The 25734-nt window shown below is 38.9% G+C and overlaps 1 protein-coding gene across 2 annotated transcripts in view; it reads left to right on the top strand.

Moving 5' to 3' along the window:
- The first annotated feature begins 738 nt into the window (after positions 1 to 738).
- The window catches only part of ppp1r1a.S (protein phosphatase 1 regulatory inhibitor subunit 1A S homeolog), a 91599-nt gene continuing 66603 nt past the window's right edge, over positions 739 to 25734 (top strand). The window contains exon 1 of one of the 2 annotated variants that reach the window (XM_018248392.2): positions 739 to 882. In XM_018248392.2, coding sequence (XP_018103881.1) covers positions 802 to 882 — 81 coding nt within the window. In that variant the 5' untranslated portion in view covers positions 739 to 801. 2 annotated transcript variants of the gene reach the window in all.

The following is a 25734-nucleotide window of genomic DNA, read 5'->3' on the forward strand; positions in this document are numbered from 1 at the left end:
CAGGTGCAGATTGTACACCCAGGTCCATCTGACTCTAGTTAAGCCACTGCCATTGGGGGAACTATCTAAAGATTATGGCTGCACAGATGCAAATGCCAAACCCAGGTCCAGGGCCCTGCCCAAATGGTGGGCATTAACAGTTGCATTCCTACACCCAGGCCCATCTGACTTTAGTTATGTCACTGCCATTGGGGGTTCTGTCCAGAGAGTAGGCATAGGCAGGTGCAAATCCTACACACAGGTCCATCTAACGCTTGTTACGCCACTGTCAATAACACTTGCGATTCACCACTGATTTATAAACATTAACCCCCTGCAGCCTCACATCAACTCCCATGCAGTGGTATTGCACATGAACCCATTGGCCCCTTCAAAACTATCTAATAATTTTAAATGATTTCTCTGTTAATTTCCAATGCAGGATTACACTCTCTAATTTAATATTATGCTAATAAAATGTCAGTACCAATTACAAAGTCACCTACAGTTACCTGTAGTCCGTCCCATGTTAGCGAGGTGAGGCTAAATGCAGCCTTAGATTAGATGAGATAGATGCACAGCTGTATATAATACATGTATTTATAGACTATAGCACACCTATCTCTCTCCTTCCATCCATGTGCCTGTGCGATTACAGAAGAGTGTGTGTGTGTGTGTGTGGGGGGGGGGGATAGGGCTGGGTATGAGCAGCCAATCCTCTTACAGGCAAGAAGAGACAGGAGGAGATAAGGGGCTGGAGAAATCTTAGGAAGCTCAGAGAGCTGAGGCTGAGCAGTGTAACCCTGCGAGAGAGAAGTCAGGATGGAGGCGAACAGTCCCAGAAAGATCCAGTTCACTGTCCCACTGCTGGAGCCATATCTGGACCCCGAGGCTGCAGAACAGGTGGGATACACTCTAACCAGAAGCTTCAGGAGATAAAGGGCAGCGGGGAAAAGAGGGATGAATATTGAGCACATTAGAGAATGACAATGAACGATAGTGGCAAAGTGATCAGGCAGGGAGAGTCCCCATGGCTGGCAGTGAGAACCAGGGAAACTGTCAGTAGGGTTAGTGTAGTGAGTCTGTAAAGAGAGAACAGGCAGAGGAACCGAGCAGATACAGGTGTATCTGACATACGGGTATAACAGAGATACGGGTATAACAGAGATACAAGTATAACAGAGATACGGGTATAACAGAGATACGGGTATAACAGAGATATAGTTATAACAGAGATACAGGTATAACAGAGATACAGGTATAACAAAGATATGGGTATAACAGAGATACAGGTATAACAGAGATACGGGTAACAGAGATACAGGTATAACAGAGATACAGGTATAACAGAGATACAGGTATAACAGAGATACAGGTATATCAGAGATATGGGTATAACAGAGATACAGGTATAACAGAGATACAGGTATAACAGAGATATAGGTATAACAGAGATACAGGTATAACAGAGATACAGGTATAACAAAGATACGGGTATAACAGAGATACAGGTATAACAGAGATACAGGTATAACAGAGATACAGGTATAACAGAGATATGGGTATAACAGAGATACAGGTATAACAGAGATACAGGTATAACAGAGATACAGGTATAACAGAGATACAGGTATAACAGAGATATGGGTATAACAGAGATACAGGTATAACAGAGATACAGGTATAACAGAGATACAGGTATATCAGAGATATGGGTATAACAGAGATACAGGTATAACAGAGATACAGGTATAACAGAGATATAGGTATAACAGAGATACAGGTATAACAGAGATACAGGTATAACAAAGATACGGGTATAACAGAGATACAGGTATAACAGAGATACAGGTATAACAGAGATACAGGTATAACAGAGATACAGGTATAACAGAGATACAGGTATAACAGAGATACAGGTATAACAGAGATACAGGTATAACAAAGATACGGGTATAACAGAGATACAGGTATAACAGAGATACAGGTATAACAGAGATACAGGTATAACAGAGATACAGGTATAACAGAGATACAGGTATAACAGAGATACAGGTATAACAGAGATATGGGTATAACAGAGATATGGGTATAAAGAGAAGGATGTGCTGAGAGATCACAACTTCAGAAGTGCAGCTGAAAGGTCAAGGAGAAAGAGTAGGGGGTACGATTGAGCACTTTGACATTCACGAAAGGCCACTTATCACTTCCAAACTGTAATTACATCTTCCTTGGTCTCACAATAGGGCAGTATTGGGGCGTCCATTGGGCAGTAGGTCGATGTGTGAGTATTTGTGCATTGGTTTGCTGTGTGTGCTGAACTGTATATCTCTGCACAACTACTGTATGTGTAAGCAGTACTCTCTGTGCCTATGTGTAGGGCAGTGTGTGAGCAGGGTCATGCTGTCAGAATCAGCTTCTGGGCCCAGTACAGATGAGGCAATAGCCCCCACACACCTCTGTTATAAGGAACCTAAGTATAAATCTGTTTGCTCTGTTCAACACTGCTGCATCCCTTACAGGCAGGGGGCACACATACCGATGGTGTTAGTTCTGTATAACAGTCTTTTGGATTTTAATGGATATTGGGGTTGTCTGTTATATTTTTCAAAGTGATATGGTTCTGACTTTAGAAACAATGTATATGAAGCCAGATGATGAACAGATCTGTATGCTATACTGTTTCAAGAGACAGAACCAGCAGTGCAGAAAGGAAGAGAAATATACTGCTTTCACTAGCAATAAAGTAGAGGAATAGCTATAACACCACTGATGAATGTATACTGAAAAGTTGCTTAGGATTCAATTTTCTCTCCTTAGACAACAACATTTTTATTTTTGGGTTGACATCCCCTTTAAGCAGTGACATGAGCCTCCCGACATTCTTTCTTTGTGTGTTGTTCCCAGCAGCTGGAGGAAAGGCCAAGTGTAATTCTGTAATATTCATTAGTAGATCATGTAATTATCATGCAGAAGCTAATTGCTCATGTTGTTGAGTAGTTAGTTGAGTAGCGATGTCAAAGCAGTGACCTTTTAGCAGCTGAGGAAAAAGTCCAAACGTTGCTCACTGTGGCTGATGACAAGCAGCAGATGGAAGGCCACAGGCTGTTTTCGTGGGATCAAATCTTATTAAAGTGTATATTATTTTATGGGGATTCTTTATTGTAATGCAGTTTTTTTTTTCTTTTTTTCAATCTTTTAATTCTAACATAAGTTCTAATCACCATATTGGCAATGACCTGCCTGCGTTACTGACACACTCATTCCTGGTAACTGAATTTGCATACCTCCCAACATTCTGTAAATAAAAAGAGGGACAAAAAAGTTGCCGTGCGTAGCGCGGCAATGTTTTTGACCATGCCCATTTTGTGGCCACACCCTCTAATTACCATGTCCATTTTACAAAATTTGGCAGGTTATGAAAGTTTGAACACATTTCTGTGTTTTTTTTCAGTTATTACAGTTTTGCTAATGAAGGTGAATTTCCCTTTAAGCTGTGAGTCACTGTTTCCCCAAGAGACCTGTTATCTTATATTGTTACAATTACTAATTTGCTTATCTAGAAATTGTTACAAAACTATCTTATCTGCAGCTGTGGCTGTTCTGGGCTCTCTGCCAAAAGCCAATTAAGTTAGAAACATTGTTTCTTTTTCTGGCTCTTCAGTGGAGAGAAAAACAGGACTTTCCAGTACAAATGGAGGACTGCAGGCTGAGCTGTCAAAAGAGGGACTGTCCCTCTAAAAATGGGACAGTTGGGAGGTATTTGCCTTTGATTGAGTGGCAGTGACAGATGAGCATGTCTTAAAAAATATGGTGGTGACACCTAATTGCCACAATTTTTTTCCTACAAAACACCCCAAGGCTCTGCTGGCCCTGGAATACTTAGGTGCATGTTTGGGGGAGGTTCTGTAGAAAAGGCAGATTATGGTCGTTCATTCCTAGTATTACTATTCCGTATAATATTCATATTAAAGAGTCCATGAATCTTTACCCCAAGTAAATAACACACTGACCTTTTCCTCAAGTTGACAGACTGTTTATCTCAATGATGATCCCATTCAGTGATGCAGCTGTCTGTTTAGCTTTTAATGTCACACTGTTTGGAAGCCTGGTTTCCTCCAGTACAGTATGTACTTCCATAACGTCTCATAATATGTTATGATGCACAACAGACACAGGGCTGCCATCAGGAGGACACAGGAGCTACAACAGTCAGGGTACCAATTATGAATTTTTTGAATTTTCGAGTTTATTTTAGTGTAATTCGAGTAGTGAATAGTCCAAATTGATTTAAAATTTAAAAAAAATTCAAAAAATTCGAACTTAGAAATTTATCATGTACTGTCCCTTTAAGAATTCAACTATCCATCATCTAAAACCTGCCAAATTGGTGTTTTAGCCTATGGGGGACCTCTTTCAATCAATTTGGAGTAATGTGGTGGACTTTTGAAAACATTTTTTTTTCTGAAAAAACTGAATCGAATTTGCTGCTCGGTCCTATTCATCTTGTTTTTTTTTTGTTTTTTGTTTTAAAAATTTTAATAATTTTCAAGTTTATGCGAGTTGATTTGAGCTTTTAGAATCTTCCATACGCTAGAAATGCCTGCATTTTATATCATGATTTTGGTCTATTTCTATTAAAAACCCCTATTTATCCCAGTTAGTTTACCTACATTTTTTTTAGTTTACTCCATTTTTACAGGAAAACCCTGATTTTACAATTTCCCAGATTTTATTAGCTTTTTTGGTCCCATGCAAAATATAAAATCAGACTTTGGATCTTTTTACTCTTAAAGAGGATCAACGTACCAGACAGCGTAGGGGGTTCTTCACAGTCAGGACAGTGAGGTTGTGGAATGCACTGCCGGGTGATGTTGTGATGGCTGATTCAGTTAATGCCTTTAACCCTTTAAGTGCCAGCAGAATTTCACATTTTGGTTACGCGAAATGCCAGCCGTTTTTGAAACATTTTGTGCTCTCTCACTTTAGGGGCATTTTCTGAGGGGAAACCTATAGTTTACCTAGGAAAACTATACATTGTTTTTTTCGGTAGAAACCGAGCTTTCTAAATCTGCCTGAGTTTTCATGTATTTCCACCTGTGCAAAAAAATTTATAGTGCTAAATACCAAAAAAAAATGAAAAATTATCATTTTTCATCGTATATCAATTTATACCAGAAAAATATTTCATTTTACGGATGAAAATCCAACTGATTTGGAAAGCCTTATGTCTCTCGAACGTGCCAATACCAGATATGTATAGTTTTAGGGAGATTTAGGACTTCTGTACCTCAAAAACTCCCGGCAGTATATTGCCGAATTTTGAAAGCACTAAGGCAGAAAACGGCATGCTTTAGATTCCAAGGCAAAAACTCCTGAAACCGTAGGTTTACCCCAGAAAACCATACATTTTTGAAAAGTACACATTCTGCCGATTACAAAATGGGTAACTATGTCTCTCTAATCCCAACTACCAAACATAAAAGCTTGTCTGAACATAGCGGTTTTTTCAAAAAAAAATTCAAAATTCTGAAAAATCATTGCAAAGGTTTTATTTTGCTGCTCCGCATATCCCAAACTATATTAGGTACCAAGAAAAAGCACCTGAAATATGATTGCCAGGGGTCCACTGAACAGTTTGATACCCATTATGCATAGGTTTACCAAAGTATCTGGCATTTAGAGACACCAATATGAAGTTAGCACATCCAAATTGATCAGGACTTTACTTCAGCTACTGAGAAATCAACACATTGACTGCATTTTTTGTGGGGTAAAAACACAGAAATATATGTTTACCCCCCAAACCCATATATTTTTGGAAAGTACACATTCTACAGAATCTAAAATGGGTACCCATGCCTTTCTGCTCCAAACTACTGAGTCGCAAGGCTTTCCCAAAATTGTCGGTTTTGGTGAAATATGTGAAAATTGCCTCAAACCTTCAACTTCCCAGCACCATATCACCCATGTATCATTATGTACTAAGAAAAAGCACCCTAAATATGATTGCCAGGGTTCCTCTGAACATTTTGGTGGCCATTGTTCATAGGTTTACCAAAGTATCTGGCATTTAGAGGCCCCAAAATGAAGTTAGCGCATACAAACAGTCCCGTGGGTAACTTCAGCTAATGAAAAATCAAACACATTGACTGCATTTTTGTGGGGTAAAAACACAGAAATATATGTTTACCCCCAAAACCCATATATTTTTGGAAAGTACACATTCTACTGAATCTAAAATGGGTACCCATGCCTTTCTGCTCCAAACTACTGAGTCGCAAGGCTTTCCCACAATTGTCAGTTTTGGTGAAATATGTGAAAATTGCCTCAAACCTTCAACTTCTCAGCACCATATCACCCATGTATCGTTACACACCAAGAAAAAGCACCCTAAATATGATTGCCAGGGTTCCTCCAAACAGTTTGGTGGCCATTGTTCATAGGTTTACCAAAGTATCTGGCATTTAGAGGCCCCAAAATGAAGTTAGCGCATACAAACAGTCCCGTGGGTAACTTCAGCTAATGAAAAATCAACACATTGACTGCATTTTTGTGGGGTAAAAACACAGAAATATATGTTTACCCCCAAAACCCATATATTTTTGGAAAGTACACATTCTACCGAATCTAAAATGGGTCCCCATGCCTTTCTGCTCCAAACTACTGAGTCGCAAGGCTTTCCCAAAGTTGTCGGTTTTGGTGAAATATCTGAAAATTGCCTCAAAGCTTCAACTTCTCAGCACCATATCACCCATGTATCGTTACGCACCAAGAAAAAGCACCCTAAATATGATTGCCAGGGTTCCTCCAAACAGTTTGGTGGCCATTGTTCATAGGTTTACCAAAGTATCTGGCATTTAGAGGCCCCAAAATGAAGTTAGCGCATACAAACAGTCCCGTGGGTAACTTCAGCTAATGAAAAATCAACACATTGACTGCATTTTTGTGGGGTAAAAACACAGAAATATATGTTTACCCCCAAAGCCCATATATTTTTGGAAAGTACACATTCTACCGAATCTAAAATGGGTACCCATGCCCTTCTGCTCCAAACTACTGAGTCGCAAGGCTTTCCCACAATTGTCGGTTTTGGTGAAATATCTGAAAATTGCCTCAAAGCTTCAACTTCTCAGCACCATATCACCCATGTATCGTTACGCACCAAGAAAAAGCACCCTAAATATGATTGCCAGGGTTCCTCCAAACAGTTTGGTGGCCATTGTTCATAGGTTTACCAAAGTATCTGGCATTTAGAGGCCCCAAAATGAAGTTAGCGCATACAAACAGTCCCGTGGGTAACTTCAGCTAATGAAAAATCAACACATTGACTGCATTTTTGTGGGGTAAAAACACAGAAATATATGTTTACCCCCAAAACCCATATATTTTTGGAAAGTACACATTCTACCGAATCTAAAATGGGTCCCCATGCCTTTCTGCTCCAAACTACTGAGTCGCAAGGCTTTCCCAAAGTTGTCGGTTTTGGTGAAATATCTGAAAATTGCCTCAAAGCTTCAACTTCCCAGCACCATATCACCCATGTATCATTACGTACTAAGAAAAAGCACCCTAAATATGATTGCCAGGGTTCCTCTGAACATTTTGGTGGCCATTGTTCATAAGTTTACCAAAGTATCTGGCATTTAGAGGCCCCAAAATGAAGTTAGCGCATACAAACAGTTCTGTGGGTAACTTCAGCTAATGAAAAATCAACACATTGACTGCATTTTTGCGGGGTAAAAACACAGAAATATATGTTTGCCCCCCAAAACCCATATAGTTTTGGAAAGTACACATTCTACCGAATCTAAAATGGGTACCCATGCCTTTCTGCTCCAAACTACTGAGTCGCAAGGCTTTCCCACAATTGTCGGTTTTGGTGAAATATCTGAAAATTGCCTCAAAGCTTCAACTTCTCAGCACCATATCACCCATGTATCGTTATGCACCAAGAAAAAGCACCCTAAATATGATTGCCAGGGTTCCTCCGAACAGTTTGGTGGCCATTGTTCATAGGTTTACCAAAGTATCTGGCATTTAGAGGCCTCAAAATGAAGTTAGTGCATACAAATAGTCCTGTGGGTAACTTCAGCTAATGAAAGATCAACACATTAACTGCATTTTTTGTGGGGTAAAAACACAGAAATATATGTTTACCCCCCAAACCCATACATTTTTGGAAAGTACACATTCTACAGAATCTAAAATGGGTACCCATGCCTTATTGCTCCAAACTACTGAGTCGCAAGGCTTTCCCAAAGTTGTCGGTTTTGGTGAAATATCTGAAAATTGCCTCAATGCTTCAACTATCCAGCATCATATCACCCATGTATCATTACGTATTCACAAAAAAGCACCCAAATTGTGATTGCCAGGGGTCCTCCAAACAGTTTGGTGCCCACTGTGCATAGGTTTACCAAAGTATATGGCATTTAGAGGCCCCAAAATGAAGTTAGCACATACAAATTGTCCTGTGGGTAACGTCAGCTAATGAAAAATCAGCACATTGTCTGCATTTTTGTGGGGTAAAAACACAGAAATATATGTTTACCCCCCAAACCCATACATTTTTGGAAAGTACACATTCTACAGAATCTAAAATGGGTACCCATGCCTTTCTGCTCCAAACTACTGAGTCGCAAGGCTTTGCCAAATTTGGCGGTTTTGGTGAAATATCTGAAAATTGCCTCAAAGCTTCAACTTTCCAGCAACGTATTGTCCATGTATCATTACCAGCATAAAGCATCCTAAATATAAACATAGGGGTCTACTAAATAGTTTGATGCCCAATGTGCATAGATATACCAAACTATGTGGCGCACAGAGACCCCCAAATGACAATATGTATAGACATTTTCACGGCTGACGCGCTGGCTGCTGCAACATAACCACCTGGTGTGTGTATTATGCGACATTAGACCACCTAACAGTACAGAGACCCCAGAAAACCATATATTTTCAGAAAGTACACATTCTGACGAATCCAATATGGGTAAATAAGTGTTTCTACTACAAACTGCCAAACTGCAAAGCAATGCTGAACATAACGTTTTTTATCAAATTTCTGAAAATCGTCACAAAGCTTGAATTTTACCCCATTATATGCCCCACATTTCGTAACTTATCAGCATAAAACATCCTAAATATGAACGCCAGGGGTCTACTGAACACTTTGATGCCCAATATGCATAGATATACCAAACTATGTGGCGCACAGAGACCCCCAAATGACAATACTGTATATACATTTTCACGGCTGACGCGCTGGCTGCTGCAATATAAGCACCTGGTGTGTGTATTATGCGACATTAGACCCCCCTAACAGTACAGAGACCCCAGAAAACCATATATTTTCAGAAAGTACACATTCTGACGAATCCAATATGGGTAAATAAGTGTTTCTACTACAAACTGCCAAACTGCAAAGCAATGCTGAACATAACGGTTTTTATCAAATTTCTGAAAATCATCACAAAGCTTGAATTTTACCCCATTATATGCTCCACGTTTCGTAACGTATCAGCATAAAACATCCTAAATATGAACGCCAGGGGTCTACTGAACACTTTGATGCCCAATATGCATAGATATACCAAACTATGTGGCGCACAGAGACCCCCAAATGACAATAGTGTATATACATTTTCACGGCTGACGCGCTGGCTGCTGCAATATAAGCACCTGGTGTGTGTATTATGCAACATTAGACCCCCCTAACAGTACAGAGACCCCAGAAAACCATATATTTTCAGAAAGTACACATTCTGACGAATCCAATATGGGTAAATAAGTGTTTCTACTGCAAACTGCCAAACTGCAAAGCAATGCTGAACATAACGGTTTTTATCAAATTTCTGAAAATCGTCACAAAGCTTGAATTTTACCCCATTATATGCCCCACATTTCGTAACTTATCAGCATAAAACATCCTAAATATGAACGCCAGGGGTCTACTGAACACTTTGATGCCCAATATGCATAGATATACCAAACTATGTGGCGCACAGAGACCCCCAAATGACAATACTGTATATACATTTTCACAGCTGACGCGCTGGCTGCTGCAATATAAGCACCTGGTGTGTGTATTATGCGACATTAGACCCCCCTAACAGTACAGAGACCCCAGAAAACCATATATTTTTAGAAAGTACACATTCTGACAAATCCAATATGGGTAAATATGTGTTTCTACTGCATACTGCCAAACTGCAAAGCAATGCTGAACATAACGGTTTTTATCAAATTTCTGAAAATCGTCAGAAAGCTTGAATTTTACCCCATTATATGCCCCACATTTCGTAACGTATCAGCATAAAACATCCTAAATATGAACGCCAGGGGTCTACTGAATACTTTGATGCCCAATATGTATAGATATACCAAACTATGTGGCGCACAGAGACCCCCAAATGAATCTATAGCAGACAAAATTTCCATGGGCAAAACGAAGTAACATAGAACTGAGCCAAATGGTATAAAATCAGTAAAATCCAACAAAACCACAAAAATCAATGGCTTTTTTTTTTTAGCCTAATGTAATTAACGGTCAGAATCAAAGTTTGATTATTTTAGCATAGCTAAATAGGTTTTACAGATAGAAATAAGCGAACAACACCTACGCAAAGCTGAAAATGAAATAAAATGGCTAAACATGCAATAAAATGGCTAAAAATGTACAAATATCACTGAAATTGCAATATAATCACCGAAATAACATACAAAAGGTATTGCGCGGTGCAATTAGCAAATACGCTATTCGCAATGGCAATAAAACAGTTTTTACAGGCAAAAATACAGACGATGCGATAAAAGAAAATAAAAACACACAAAATAGCGTATGTGTGTGTACAACAGGCAAATTGTGTGTTGTATGCGTGTTGTTTGCATGTGCAAGTGTGTGCAAGCATGTGTAAGGGCTGTGAATATATGTGACCCCCCCTGATCCCCCAAAATTGAATGTATGTGTGTGTAAGTGTGAATATAAGTGGGAATGTAAGTGTATTAGTACAATAGGTGTGTGTGGGTGTGTGTTTGTGTGTATGTGTGTGTGGGGGGGGGCACTAACCTGGGGTGGCAGGCTGTAGGTTGTCCAGGAGGGCTGCATGATGAGCTGGAATCGTCTTCATTGCTGGATCTGGTGAGTGGGCGGTGCTGTAGGGCTAGGAAGCACAGGCAGCAGCAGGGCACCTAGATTTCATTGTGCCTGCTGCTGCCTTGGGGCCCCTGGGCGATCGCGCCTCAGGGGCCACTCGTTCCCCGCTTCTGCTCGTTGCCTAGGGGCTGGGGGACGAGTATGAACGGAGCGAGCGGCTTTTTTAGCCGCTCCTCCGTTCAAAAAAAGCAGGCAGCAGGCAAACAGCAGCAGAGCACGTTTATTTTGCGTGCCTGCTGCTGCATTGGGGCCCCTGGGCGATCGCGACCCAGGGGCCCATTTTCCCTACGTAGGCTCGTTGCCTAGGGGAAGGGTAAGCTGGCAGGGACACTAAGAACGGAGCGAGCGGCTTGTAAAGCCGCTCCTCCGTTCTGAAAGTGCAGGCAGCAGCAGGGCACATATGCTGCACGTGCCTGCTGCTGCCTTGGGGCCCCTGGGCGATCGCGACCCAGGGGCCACTTGTTCCCCGCCTAGGCTCGTTGCCTAGGGGCTGGGGAACAAGCAGGAACGGAGCGAGCGGCTTTACAAACCGCTCCTCCGTTCCCAAATCTGCAAATGCTGCAGAACGTAGAATCTACGTTCTGTGGCATTTCAAGTTACTTTGCTACAGAACGTAGATTCTACGTTCTGTGGCATTTAAAGGGTTAAGAGAGGCTTGGATGATTTCTTGGACAGACATAATATCAAAGGCTATTGTTATACTAAACTCTATAGTTAGGGGCCCATTCACTAAGTTCGAGTGAAGGAATAGAATAAAAAATACTTAGAATTTTGAAGTATTTTTTTGGCTACTTCGACCATCGGATTGGCTACTTCGACCTTCGACTACGACTTCGAATCGAACCATTCGAACTAAAAAACGTTCGACTATTCGACCATTCGATAGTCGAAGTACTATCTCTTTAAGAAAAAACTTCGACCCCCTAGTTCGCCACCTAAAAGCTACCGAAGTCAATGTTAGCCTATGGGGAAGGTCCCCATAGGCTTTCCAAGTTTTTTTCTGATCGAAGGATAATCCTTAAGGATTGCGTGTGGTAAAAATCTGCAACACCGACATACGAGTCTACTATGTATGAATGTAACTGATATACAATTAAACATTCAAAAGGGGAAATAGTCCATTGCAGTATTTAAACATGATGACTGATGCAGACAGTTGTAGGTGTCAGTGAGTTATTTACAAAGGTTAATATGATAAAAAACCATATTAAAGGAAAACTATACCCCCTAAACAATGTAGATATTGTAGATGTAGATATTGTATAAAACAGCTCATATGTAAAACCCTGCTTCATGTAAACAAACCATTTTCATAATAATATACATTTCTAGTAGTATGTGCCATTGGGTAATCATAAATAGAAAATTGCCATTTTAAAAAATAAGGGCCGCCCCCTGGGATCGTACGATTCACTGTACTCACAAACATACCAACAAACCATACATGTTAGGTCACATGAGCCAATTAACAGACAGAGTTGTGTCTTTAGCTTCCACACTTCTTCCTGTTACAGTTAGAGTTGCAGTATTTCTGGTCAGGTGATCTCTGAGGCAGCACACAGACCATCACGAAATGGTGGCTCAAGGCAAGAGATGTAAAAGGGCAATATTTACTTAAATATATATCCCAGTTTGGTAAGATTCTTTAATATGCCAGTTAATATGATATAATCTGTTGCTTAAGTATATTATAGTTTTCCTTTAAACCCATGATTATTTATGGACACAGACTGAATCATTAGAAGTGTATTTAGTGTATTAGAAGTGTATTTATAAGAAGTTATTCTTGTTGGTCAAGGGCATTCTGATTTATAATTTGCAATACAGAAATAGGATCTATTATTTGGAATCATTGGACATGGGTTTTTTCAGATAAGGTTTTTTTTCCATAATTTGGGTCAGCATACCTTAAAGGGGAACTATTGCAAAATTAAATTTTCATATAAGCTTCATCATACTAAAATAAGAAAATAAATACAAATTCTAAATACAATCAATTAAAGATTCTGTATAGTTTCTGAAATAATCAAGTTTATCTTCACTATCCCTCTCTCAGTATCTGTTTCTCTTCATTCTCTCTTCATGCAGCAGTTGGTTGTCAGATATTCATTGACAGTTAGATCCAATATATCTTATAGGGGGGGCTCCTTTAATAGCAGATGAATTAGAGCTCATTCAAATAACTAATTCAAGTACAAACAAAATCCAACAAAATAACTGCCTTTTGCATAAATCCTGCATGTAGAGTGACACAATGTCTGGTGATTTTAATAGATTGAGCTCTAATACATCTTCTAGGCAAAAGGAGCCCCCCTATAAGATATATTGGAAACCATAGTGTTTCCTGTGCATGCATATACACAGTAGAGGTGGCCATACACTGAGAGATCCGCTCGTATGGCGATGTCATCTAATGAGCGGATCTCTCCCCGATATGCCCACCTTGAGGTGGGCAATATCGGGCTGCTCCGATTGTGAGCCCTAGGGCCCAATGATCAGATCCTAACGGTGGCTTTACGGGCGCAACGAACAGATGCAGCTGCGATCCGATGGGATTTTTAGTCCCATACGATCGAGAAAGTCGGCCAGATCTCGATCGGGGAAGCCCGTCGGGGGGCCCCATACACGGGCCAATAAGCTGCCGACTCGGTCTGTCAGAAGCTTTTATCGGCCCGTGCATGGCCACCTAAGATTAAGAGACTGCAGAAACGAAATATACTGGGCTTTTATTTTCAAGTGAAATTTTACAGGGAATCAGAAAGTTAAAACAAGAGGCTATAGACTGACAGGGAAGTAGTTTTCCCGTAGGCAATAATTTCTGCCTACACTAGGCATCCAGGACAAACAAATAGATTTATAGGGAAAAGGTTTAGTGCTAAAAACAGCAAATAAATCCATCTCAAGGGTATAAAAGCCCAAACCAAGTTAGGGGACCTAATGTACCGGTGTTGCTGGGGGGTCGGAATGCTGCAGGCTTTTATAAGCACACTCATTCATTGCTTAAGCATTTATGTGACAGCTATTGTATACGTTCCTGAGAACTTTTTATAGGATGTTGGCCAGAGATCTTAATATTAACCCTTAGAGGTTATCATACAATGCACTTTACATAATAAGGTATCATTAACAAACAGCGTTTGCAGTTGTATATGAAGCTGACGCTTTATAATTATTAATATAAGGAGTCTTTTAAATGTTCCACAACCCAAAAAAGATATATGGCAACTTCTGCTGCAAATACACAAAATAGGAATGTTCTGTGCATATAAATTTGAGCATATACCTGACAGTGGTCGTACCCAGACTGATCCTTGTTGCTAGCCAGCTGATCATTCTGTGTATAATATAGTTACCCTATATGTAACTTGGACATTTGTTGCTTAGAAATTTTACATAATCCAGGGAAATAATTTAATCAAAAACAAAAATGCAATCAATGTGTTTAATAGCAGTGTAGGCACACTACATGTTTCGGGCATAAATCTTTATCAAGTGTACACTAAAGCTGTTTTAATTCAATTATTTCCCAGGATTATTGTACCTTAAGGTGTAACCAGACACCTGAATCTGCAGCCATAAGGAAACGAACTTTGGGACCTGAATCAAACTATTATTAAAGAAATTTTACATAGTTGGTTTATTTCAACAGGACAAATAAAGTGGTTTAATTTACTTTTTTAGTGCAATGATTAAAAACCATAGATACTTCTACTATTATTTGTTTCTTTGGGTGGGGTGGTTTGTCTCTGAATAGGAGAAATCCCTATGACCCTCAAGTCATCCAACTTTCTGTTTTCTGTTCTTCCTCTGTGCTGTTAATGTGTTACGTTAGGCTGTAGATGGATTTGCTTTCCCCTGTCCAACACAACACTAGCAGCACTCATTAGTGGGAACATTATAGGACAGACACATTTTAGGATACTTTTGAAACTTCTTGTCATCATTCATAGCCCTTAAGAAAATTGCTTTTATTCTGCACTTTAGTTGCCCTTTAACGTGCCTCTTAGTGATGGGCGAATTTATTCACCAGGCGCGAATTCGCGGCGAATTTGCGCGATTCGCGGCAGGCGAATAAATTCGCGAAACGCCCGCGAAAATTCGCCGAAAAAATTCAAAAACGGGCGCCGGCGTCGAAAAAACGGGCGCCGGCGTCAAAAACAAGACGCCGGCGCCGTTTCGCAAATTTTTCGCCGTTTCGCGAATTTCGCACGAAATTCGCGAATTTTTCGGCGAAGCGAAACGGCGCAAATTCGCCCATCACTAGTGCCTCTCTCTTTCTTTACTTAAACATATTTACATGTTCTTAAATGTATTTGTGTGTACTGAATAATGTTTATTTTGTTTGTATATTTTTATTCATATAGAGCTACTTATTTACGCAGTACTGCACATTACACCAATAAATTAATAGAAAAGACAGGGGTCATTACAATACTAAATACTAAATACAAATAAATAAATACAGTTGCATTAAAGATGAAGAGCTAAGTATTAAAGCTATAAGAGGAAGGAGGTCCCTGCTCCATAGAGCTTACAATCTAAGTGCTATGAAACCAGTATGTACTGTATAAAGTGTAATTCCCCATTCTAAAAAAAAACACTGGCAAAGACACTTGCTATTGGGCACCCATATGTACAGACTTGCTGTCATCTTCCATATGAATACATGTGCAACAGAAGGCACTCTAATGCATTTTAAATGTAGAATGTTAATTATAGCTACTTAATAGCATGGCGAATAAAAGCATCACATATAGGCTCAACTATTACGAATTAGAAAACTGCAGTACTTCATAGCCTAATGCTGTTTTTACCAGAGATGATGTGATTTCCATTTCACAAGACACCTCCAGGGTATCTCCCTCTCTCTTTGATATCCTGCTGCAGAACTTTGATGAAGAGCGAGCTATACAAACTGTGGTCTCCGAATGACTTCCTTCCTAATCAGCAATGTGAAATCCTGTGGCACTTTCTATATGAAAACGAAAGAGCTGCTCATTCCTTGTATAAATTGTAATCCAATAGCTCATAATGAAAAAGCTGCCACTAAGGTTTCTATCTACTGTATCACTTGCATTCATAGTTACAACTGGTTATACTGCTACACCAGGCAAGGAAAAAACAAATGTGTTTATCCTAGCATCTATCATCTATCTATCTATCTATCTATCTATCTATCTATCTATCTATCTATCTATCTATCTATCTATCTATCATCTATCTATCTATCTATCTATCTATCTATCTATCTATCTATCTATCTATCATCTATCTATCTATCATCTATCTATCTATCAATCATCATCTATCTATCTATCTATCTATCTATCTATCTATCTATCTATCTATCATCTATCTAAATATAAGGTCACTTACAATAGATGTTCCATTACTTATAAATACATTTTACATGAGGATTTTTGTTTTTGTAAAGTTGTGCATGTTTGTCTGTCTATCTATCTATCTATCTATCTATCTATCTATCTATCTATCTATCTATCTATCTATCTATCTATCTATCTATCTATCTATCTATCTATCTATCTATCATCTATCTATCAATCATCATCTATCTATCTATCTATCTATCTATCTATCTATCTATCATCTATCTATCTATCTATCTATCTATCTATCTATCTATCTATCTATCTATCTATTTTTGTTTTTGTAAAGTTATGCATGTTATAAAAGTATCATCACTTAGTACCAATTATAACTGATGATATGTAGTACTGCTTATATAGTGGATAATGTACCCCCATTGTAAAATAGAAGGATATTGTGCCACCAAGGACTTACAGGAAATACAGCGCTGTGTAATATGTTGGTGCTCTAAAAATACATGGCAATAATAATATAAACACGTGAGACCCAAGGCAGACATCATGGAATGCCAAGGTGACTTCTCGTATTTTACTGTAGGGGAGGTACATTATACATTATAATACACAAGTTTCAGTGGGCCATGTGACAGAAATTATATCAATGAGCACCAAGCAAAACTGATGACACTACTAAGTAAAATTTTAAAGATATAAGGATATTCATGGTGTAAAATATTTCATAGGTTATTCATGGATGTATTTTACAGGTTATTCATATAGGTTATCTAAAGTATCCATGTTGTAAAATATTGTACAACTGTAAGGCTATAGTAAAATAGGGCTACCCGTGGCTCCCAAAAACCATAGACTTTACAAATAAATCTCTGTGTGGAGCTTCAGGCTTCTCAGATAATTAGTCCTACTTCTATTTATCACTCCTATAGTGACCTATGACAGAGTATATCCTATTATTTCATAGGTCTGACTATACCTAGGTTCCACTCTGATCCTACCTGCCTGCTCAGTTAAGGACTTCAGGAAATATACTCAGAGCTTGAATACTATAGAACACTGGCACTCACTGACCAAATATGGAACTGCAAAGGTCATACTTTAACACAGGAAGAGGAATCTACTTCTCAGATATGCTAAGTACTCCCTTAGCTGTCTAAACTTAGAATAGGGCCCACTTAGCTGGCCAAATAGGGGGACTATATAGATAAAGAGAAATATATTTTAGCAGTCCCCTACACAACCAAATAGTTCCATGCCTTCATAATGATCATGGAACTCCATGGTGAATACTCCTCATATCTATAGTAAGTCAAATCAACTGGATACCTTTTCTCTTGAAGACGTTTCACTAGTCGTCCGATTGACTTTCTCAATTTAGAATTCTACATATACTATACAGCAAGTCCAGTTGATTTGACTTACTACTATAAATATACCCTGACCTGGATGAATGAGAACCTTCACATACACTACTCCTCAATTATTACAACAAGGGTTACATTATTTATTGCAATACACAAGTTTCTGTAATTTTGTAATTTACAGGATATTCTAGGCTGTTGTGAAAAAATTGCACTTCTGGGGAAACCTTTTGAATTCCCCAGCCTAATGTATAATCAGCCCCCTTTATCTAGAGAAAGTGAACAGCATGGTTTGGAACTCCCCGTCAGTTTCAAATGAAAACTCTCCCATTGCTCTTATATGGCACAGTCACCTCCTTCTATAACAAACTATCAGAATTAACCCTTACAGTCCCACAGGAACCCTTGCTTATCCAATACTAACATTTAGGTCTATGGCACACAACATATTTTGATGACCTCAGTGCTCTCAGAAAGAATTACAGTGATCAAAATGCCATGTAAATGAAGTTTGTATGTTATCACATGAAAACAGCAACAATATATTAAAGGAGGATGTTCTTATAATTAGTTCTTTAATTTATTTTTCTAATAAAACATATACATTCAAAGAGAATCCTTTCTGTTTGCAACATTTGTCCAACCCAGGAATTGTAGGAAACTGTAAACGGCATGACTTTGTAAGTCAAGGAAATATTGCCTGAAACATAAATTCTTCCAGTTACTCTAATCCCCTTTAAAGCCCCGAGCGAGGTTTTATCCGAGAAGAGATCTAGAACCAGCACTCAAGGGTAAAGAAATCTTTAAAATCCTCATCTGTCAACACTTCCCGTCTCTTTATTATAAAGCAGGACAAGGCATTTTCATGGCACAATTACATAAACAAATGCTCTGTAAGGCTACAGATTTATAGTTATTGCTTTAAAGTGGTTGTTCACCTTTGAGTAAACTTTTAGTGTGATGTAGAGAGTGATATTTTGAAACAATATGCAATTGTTTTTTATTTTTTATTATTTGTGGTTGCTTGCTTCCAAATTACCCTAGCGACCATGCAAAAGGTCTTCCTGGTGAATAAAAATAGAGGCTGACCAATATTACAACAGTTCAACAGCTAGACCAGATTAGACTCAATGTCCAGAATAATTCACTAGAATAATGGAGGCAAAATATAAAAAAAAATGTAAAGAAACGAGCAACAGTAATAGTGGCGAGTGATGAGCGAAATTTTTCACCAAGTTCCGCTGCAAAAATGACTCCCATAGACTCTAGTGGGTGCAAAAATGTGTTGCACATCAAAAATTTGTCATGCCTCAAAAAAAAAAAAAAAATGTTGTCGCCCTTAGACATCAATGCATTTTGGGGAATTTTCGCCAATTCGATAATTTTTGATGAAGTGAAACGGGTTACATTCGCCCATCACTAGTGACATGTTCCTATGATTTCTATAACATGAACTGTGGGTCTCCAGATGTTACTAGACTACAACTTCCAGCCCTTATCAATATATAATTAAGGGTTAGTGCATGCTGGTAGATGTAGTCCAGTAACATCTGGGGACCCAAGTTTAAGTAACAGGGATCTATGCAATAGGAATGGGAAAGGGACAAACCTATGTTCTTTTTTTTGATATGGGCACATAAAGCTGGGCTTATGTAAAAAAGATACCTAAAACCTGCCTGAATTTCATGCAGTATAAAAAATTTCGTTCTGGCGAAAGGTCGTTACTCGTGCCAGACGAATAAATTCACCTGGCACGAATTCGCAGCGTGAATTTCCAATTTTCATGATTTTTTCGTGAAAACTTTAAAATTGTTAGATTTTTTTAGTGAAACCATTTGAATTTCAAGTTTTTTTCAGTGAACTTTCCGATTTCACGTTTTTTTTTTGTGAATTTTTCACCGTTTTGCAAATTTTGCGGGAAATTCGCTAATTTTTCAGGCAACGGGAGAAATCCGCCCATCACTAGTCGTTACTCTTCAAAATCTGTTTTCCCAGAGTTGACCAGGCTGTCCTGTTTTACAAATATATGTTGAAATTGCTCGTTAATTAGGGCCTCGTGGGGCCCCCTATACCCCTTGGGCCCCCTGGCGCCGCAGGGTCTGCTTCATCTGTAGTTCCGTTCCTGGCTGTGAGCCATTTTTTAGGGCCATAACATTAGTTACATAGATCCGATGTGCATGGGAACACATACAGCAGCCATGTGAACTGATTTTAGGGGCTGGGTATTATGGAAACCATCAGAAAAATGTATTTGATTCACTTGTAAAATGATATTCTGTAACATGTCAGCACTTCAAGTTCCACGTGGTTAATTACATGCAATATGTAAATGTGTCCCGAATGAGACGTACGGTACCTTCTAACTGCTAAACACAGAGAATATTCTTTCTTTTTTCCACTGTTGTCATCACTTGTTTTAGCCCAAAGGGCACATGGGCAGATCCAGCATTTGTCAGATGTAAGACCAACAGATGAGACTGATATTCTGTTTCCTACTGATTTTCCTTCTAAATAATGTTCAAGATTACATCTACCTTTTCCAATGATTTTGCTCACACTTTTGTGCTTTTTGGATCCAAATATCAGTTTTAGGACTAAAAGCGCCTGCTGGCCTAATAGAGATTATGGCTCAGGGAGGGGAGATTGCTTTGGGCTGAAGGAAATCGTTTGCTTTACCTAAAGAAAATACATAATCAGCTAAAAGCATTCGGTTAGTAGCATGTTTGACATCTGCTGCCCCCCACCTTTTACCCACACCAAGTGGCCCGTACGTAAGCAACATCTTATGGAGTCATATCAGGTGACAGAAGTGGCCTGTGTCACCATAATCCTTAATGGAAAAATGCAGACTTTTGTCTTTGTCAGAGCACATCAGGTAACCAGTGAGTCTTCCAGCCCCAGACGCTCAAACAGGATCAGGATGTAATCACCCAGTATTACACAGCGGCGGCAGCAGAAAAGAATTAAGGCTTAGGATTTTGGTTTATTGTCATAAATGAAAAATGCATCAGGTTCTAAACTATTTATAACCCTGTCAAAATAGCTTTTTGTTCAATCCGCTAACACACTCTGTTACAGTATAAACTCATAAAAGTCAGTAACAACAGGCTGCTGCATTCTTGTATCACTTGTGTCTTATTTTAGTTCTGGTTCAGTGCAAAAGAAGCATTGATTATGCACAATAAGCCTATAATGCAGTGTCTGTGGTTTTTTTATTGATAGAATGGCACTAAATGCAGATATTGGAAGCCTGATGGAGTCTCATAACCTCTAAGCAACCCTTAAGTGTATGTAAATTATAGTTCAGTATTGCCATCTGCTTATTCCTGTATATGGGAAGTGGAAATGCCAGATATTGACCTTATGAATGTGGCATGATGTAATAGTTGTAACTTAGAATTATAGATGCACAGGGCTCTGTGGCCTGGACTGACAGGGTTCCATAATTCTGTACCCAGTTCTAATTGGCAGGCTTTAACCTAAACAACCTTCATCACAATATAAGTGCCCAAATAAAGTTGCAGGTAGAAAGGCTATAAGGCTTGTAGCAATTGGAATGTTTTCTCCACTAGTGTTTTTTTGCTGGATGACCAATTCCTGAATCTTACCAAGGGGTTGCCATTAATTTTAACCGCCCGACAATAAATCGCCTCTTCTTCGGGGTGACTAATCTCCCCAAATCTGAGCGTGTGTCTCTGCCCTAAAAGTCTGACCAGAACATATTGGACTTTAATAAATAACCCCCTTGGAGCGCTTCGTTTTCCGAACTCGTCCGAAGTTTCCTCGTGAGGCAACTTTTGGCAACTTTGGAAAATGAAGTGCACCAATTGCCATCCCGCCGGCAATTTTTTTCAAGATTTTTTAAACCCTGGTGTTAAAAGTCTGAATAAAAAAAGTACATGTAGAAGTCAATGGCAGAGGTCCCGTTGACATTTTGAAGATATCCTGATCTGCGCTGGGTTAGTTCAATAATCCGAAGATTTCGTGGTTATGGGCATCAAATTAGAAAAAGTCGCAGAATCGTATGATTCAGATTTTTTCACAATTTTATTGAGTCTTTTCCCACACAAGAGATGTTCATGCCTGCGTCGGGCCTGCGAGCCTAGCACACGCCGACGCATGCTCTAGCAGGCGCAAGTGAGCACTAGTGATGGGCGAATTTGGGGAGGTTAGCCGAAAAATTAGCGAAATGGCTAAAAATTCGCGAAATAGCACCCACGTCTCAATTTTGATGCTGGACTTTTTTTGACGCCGACGCAAATGCTGGCATCCATTTTTTGACGCTGGGGAATTTTCGATGGCGAATTTCCACCATCGAAAATTCTAAGGTCTGAGTAGGAGAGGAGTACCCCTCAACCTTAACTCTGATGCCAGATTTAGCCAAAACTGCCTGGCAGAGCTTGATTTAAGAATTTTTTTTTATCAAGGCAACCTAAACTGTCCCCTAAAGCTGCCACCCTAAGTACAGTGCTTATATAAAAATATACTATTTACCAGACTTAGAAGTAAGCAGTAAAGATCAATGGATACTGTATATTTTAGCCTTACAACAAATCAGCTGAATTTGTGCAGTGATCTGAGTATCTAATGAGAACTCTCAAATCAAAGCAGACTCAAAGCAATATGAAAACTGATCAAAGGTAATGACGTGTAGTGGAACTTTTCTATTGTTTATTGCGTATTTCCAGTACATTTTTAGATGGAAATTTATGGTTATTTAAGTTGACTAGGGAGGTAGTAACAGGTGATGTTTTCCCCTCTACGTCTGGAGACTGATATCAACCAATTGGATGTTTGCTTTTAAGCAGTAAACCCTGTACAGGTATTGGAACTGTTATCTGGAAAATCGTTATCCAGAAATCTTCTAATTTTGGAAGGCCATTGTCAATAGACTTCTTTTTAATCAAGTAGTATACATTTCCTTTTTCTTTTCAATAATAAAACAGTAACTGATCCAAGCTAAGATATAATTAATTCACACTGGTGGCAAAACAATCCTATTGGGTTTAATTATTGTTTAAATAATTTTTTGAAGACTTATGGTGTGGAGTTCCAAATTACAGAAAGACCCCTTATTTACAAAATGCCAGATGTAAATGGCTGTAAATCTGCTAATTGCCAGAAGGTAAATGATGTATTTACTGGTCTCTGATAGTAATGAGGGAGATGGCATGTCAGCATTGATGACCCAGTGGCTGATATTTGACTTCCCCTATCTGGTTCACAATAACACAACTCAGTAAAACAGAAGGGAGTTAGTTATTTAGTCCAATAATGCTTCCTCCGTGATTTGCCAAGCCATGAGGTGTTCCAGTCTAAGCAACTAAGGCAGAGGTGTGATATTTATAAGGCAAGATTTCACAACTGAGCAGATCAGCTTTCTTCTGCAAAGAAAACATTCTGTGTATATCTTAATCCAGAGATTTCATCCTTGGTACTGCTAATCTGCTGTAGCTATACGGTTTATTATGGTTAAACATTACAGTAGGAATCACATGCTAACATTCCATTTAATATTTTGTACAGCCCTGCAGGAAAGATTTGTTCGCTGGAGTTTGTAATGAGCTCAAATATTAAAACATGATTAGGTTAGCGCTATACAAATCTAATTGCTGCATAATGACCCAATTCAAATACTAAACCTTTGTTTTCTTTGCAGTGCACAATGTACAAAATATAATCGATAAAATATTATAACGCAGAAGCACAGATCTTCCCATCCAATAATTTAAATATTCCGATGGGTAAAGCAATCAAATATTTAGTTTCTCAGTAATATCCCTCAATATAAATCCAACCACAGATATTGAAGTGCAAGTGTGGATGTGCTGGATGCACAGATGTGCTCATATTGAAGCTTTTTTATTAAAGGTCCTAAAGGGGGTTATGTAAAAGGCACTAAGTTTGCCCAGGAGTAGTAGCCCATAGCAACCAATCAGCAGGTAGAATTTACTAGTAAGCGTAAGGTCACACTGGGCGATTCGGGTAGATTTAGTCGCCTGGCGACTAATCGCCTCGTCTTTGCGGTAACCAATCTCCCCGAATGCCTTACCTCTGCCTTGCGCCGTCTAAAATAAAAAATCGCTTGCAGCATGGCACACGCGTCAATTCGTATTCCGAAGTCGCCCGAAGTTGCCTCACGAGGAAACTTTGGGCAACTTCAGAATACCAAGCGGTGCGTGTGCCATGCCACAGGCGACTTTTCATTTAACCGGCGCAAGACAGAGGTAAGGCATTCGGGGAGATTGGTCGCTGCAAAGACGAGGTGATTAGTCGCCAGGCAATCTCCCCGAATCCCCCAGTGTGACCTTACCCATACTAGTAAAGCAAATCTTATCATTTGCAGTGGATTACTGCTCCTGGGCAAACTTTGTACCACATATTACATATGGGAACCAGATTCTAAATCTGCTCATTGCACTTTGGCATTGTGAGTGCCAATGCATCTGTTTTGCCTCTGACGCACTAGTTGTACTGAAACGAGTGCAAGTGTGACTTTTAATGCCGGGGAACCCTGGACATGGCAATAATTCACAGATTGGGTTATGTTGCACTCATGCTTGAAATTCAGGGAGAAATGCAATATAAGGAAAAAAACACATGGCAATTAGCATCCAAAATGTGCACTTTTCATGCTACAGTCGTATATGACATGTCATATAGTGACCATCCTAGTTAAAAACACAAGACTCAAAAGCTATAACTAAATATGAAAGGAGATTCTTACTTAAAATACTGGTTTTCATTTTTTTTTTTTCAATTTAATGGACGTCAACCTAAAAAAAGTTTTTTTGCCTTTTAAAAGAAAACCTAATTTAAGCAATGTTGCAATATACATTTATTACACATTTTCTATGGGTTTAAAGTCATTTGTATATGTATTGCTATTGAAAAAATTGTTTGTCTGTCCCTTTCTATTCTTTGCCCTGGTGGCCAACAGATTAACAGGCCTGTCTTCCTGGAGAAACAACCAAGAAATGCCGCTTTCATTAGCAATTACATTTACAAATAACTTGTAAAGCACTAACAATTTGTATTAGATTAATATTGGAAAGTTGCTTATAATTGTGTTTTCTGTTATTACGCAATTACATGTTCATTAAAAAAACAGTCAGCAAAGCAGCCCCAAAATTGTCAGCAAAACAGCCCTCAAGTTGTCAGTAAAACAGCCCAAAATGATAATATAACATAAATCTTTGATTTGAAAGCTGAAATTGGATCCCGGTTACATAGAATATGTTCATGTGATTGCCTAGTGATAGCTTCTATAAGAGAGTCTGCTGAAAAATAACATTTATATAAACTGAAATTTCGGCAGGAACCACAAGAGAACTCATTTACCAACTAGCTATAAAGCAGTGATCAGTGTAGTGAGGTCACTACTGTAAAATAAAGCAGTCATCTGGCTGACAACAAAGTATCTTATGGCTGGGACTAAAGTTGTCATTCAGGGACCTCTAAATGGCCACAGGTTTCCAAGCCCAGATACAAGACTCCCAAAATATTGTAGCACTGGGCCTCGCTAATCAGAGTGTTCTGATACAAAACATTCCTTTTAATATCTGTATTATATTTTCAGAGCTTCGGCTGCACGTTGGAGGTGCTGGGGAAAATGATTCTAGGAAGTCAGATTACAAATATTAAACAGGTGTCATTTCTTCAATTTAAAGAAAATGTAATTATTGCATACTGGAAAAATTCAAATGTTTCGTGGGTGGTGGACCTATCTTCAATCAAACAAATTACTTAATGTGAACTTAGTCAAAGGGGTTTTCTAAGCGCTGCAAATACATTGATTTTTTATTTTTTTTTTACTTTAAGGGGCAAATTTATCAAGGGTCGAATTTCGAAGTAGAAAAAACTTCGAAATTTGAGCATCGAATAGAATCCTCCG

The sequence above is a fragment of the Xenopus laevis genome, chromosome 2S (genome assembly GCF_017654675.1).
Source record: "Xenopus laevis strain J_2021 chromosome 2S, Xenopus_laevis_v10.1, whole genome shotgun sequence".
NCBI classification, from domain to species: domain Eukaryota; kingdom Metazoa; phylum Chordata; class Amphibia; order Anura; family Pipidae; genus Xenopus; species Xenopus laevis.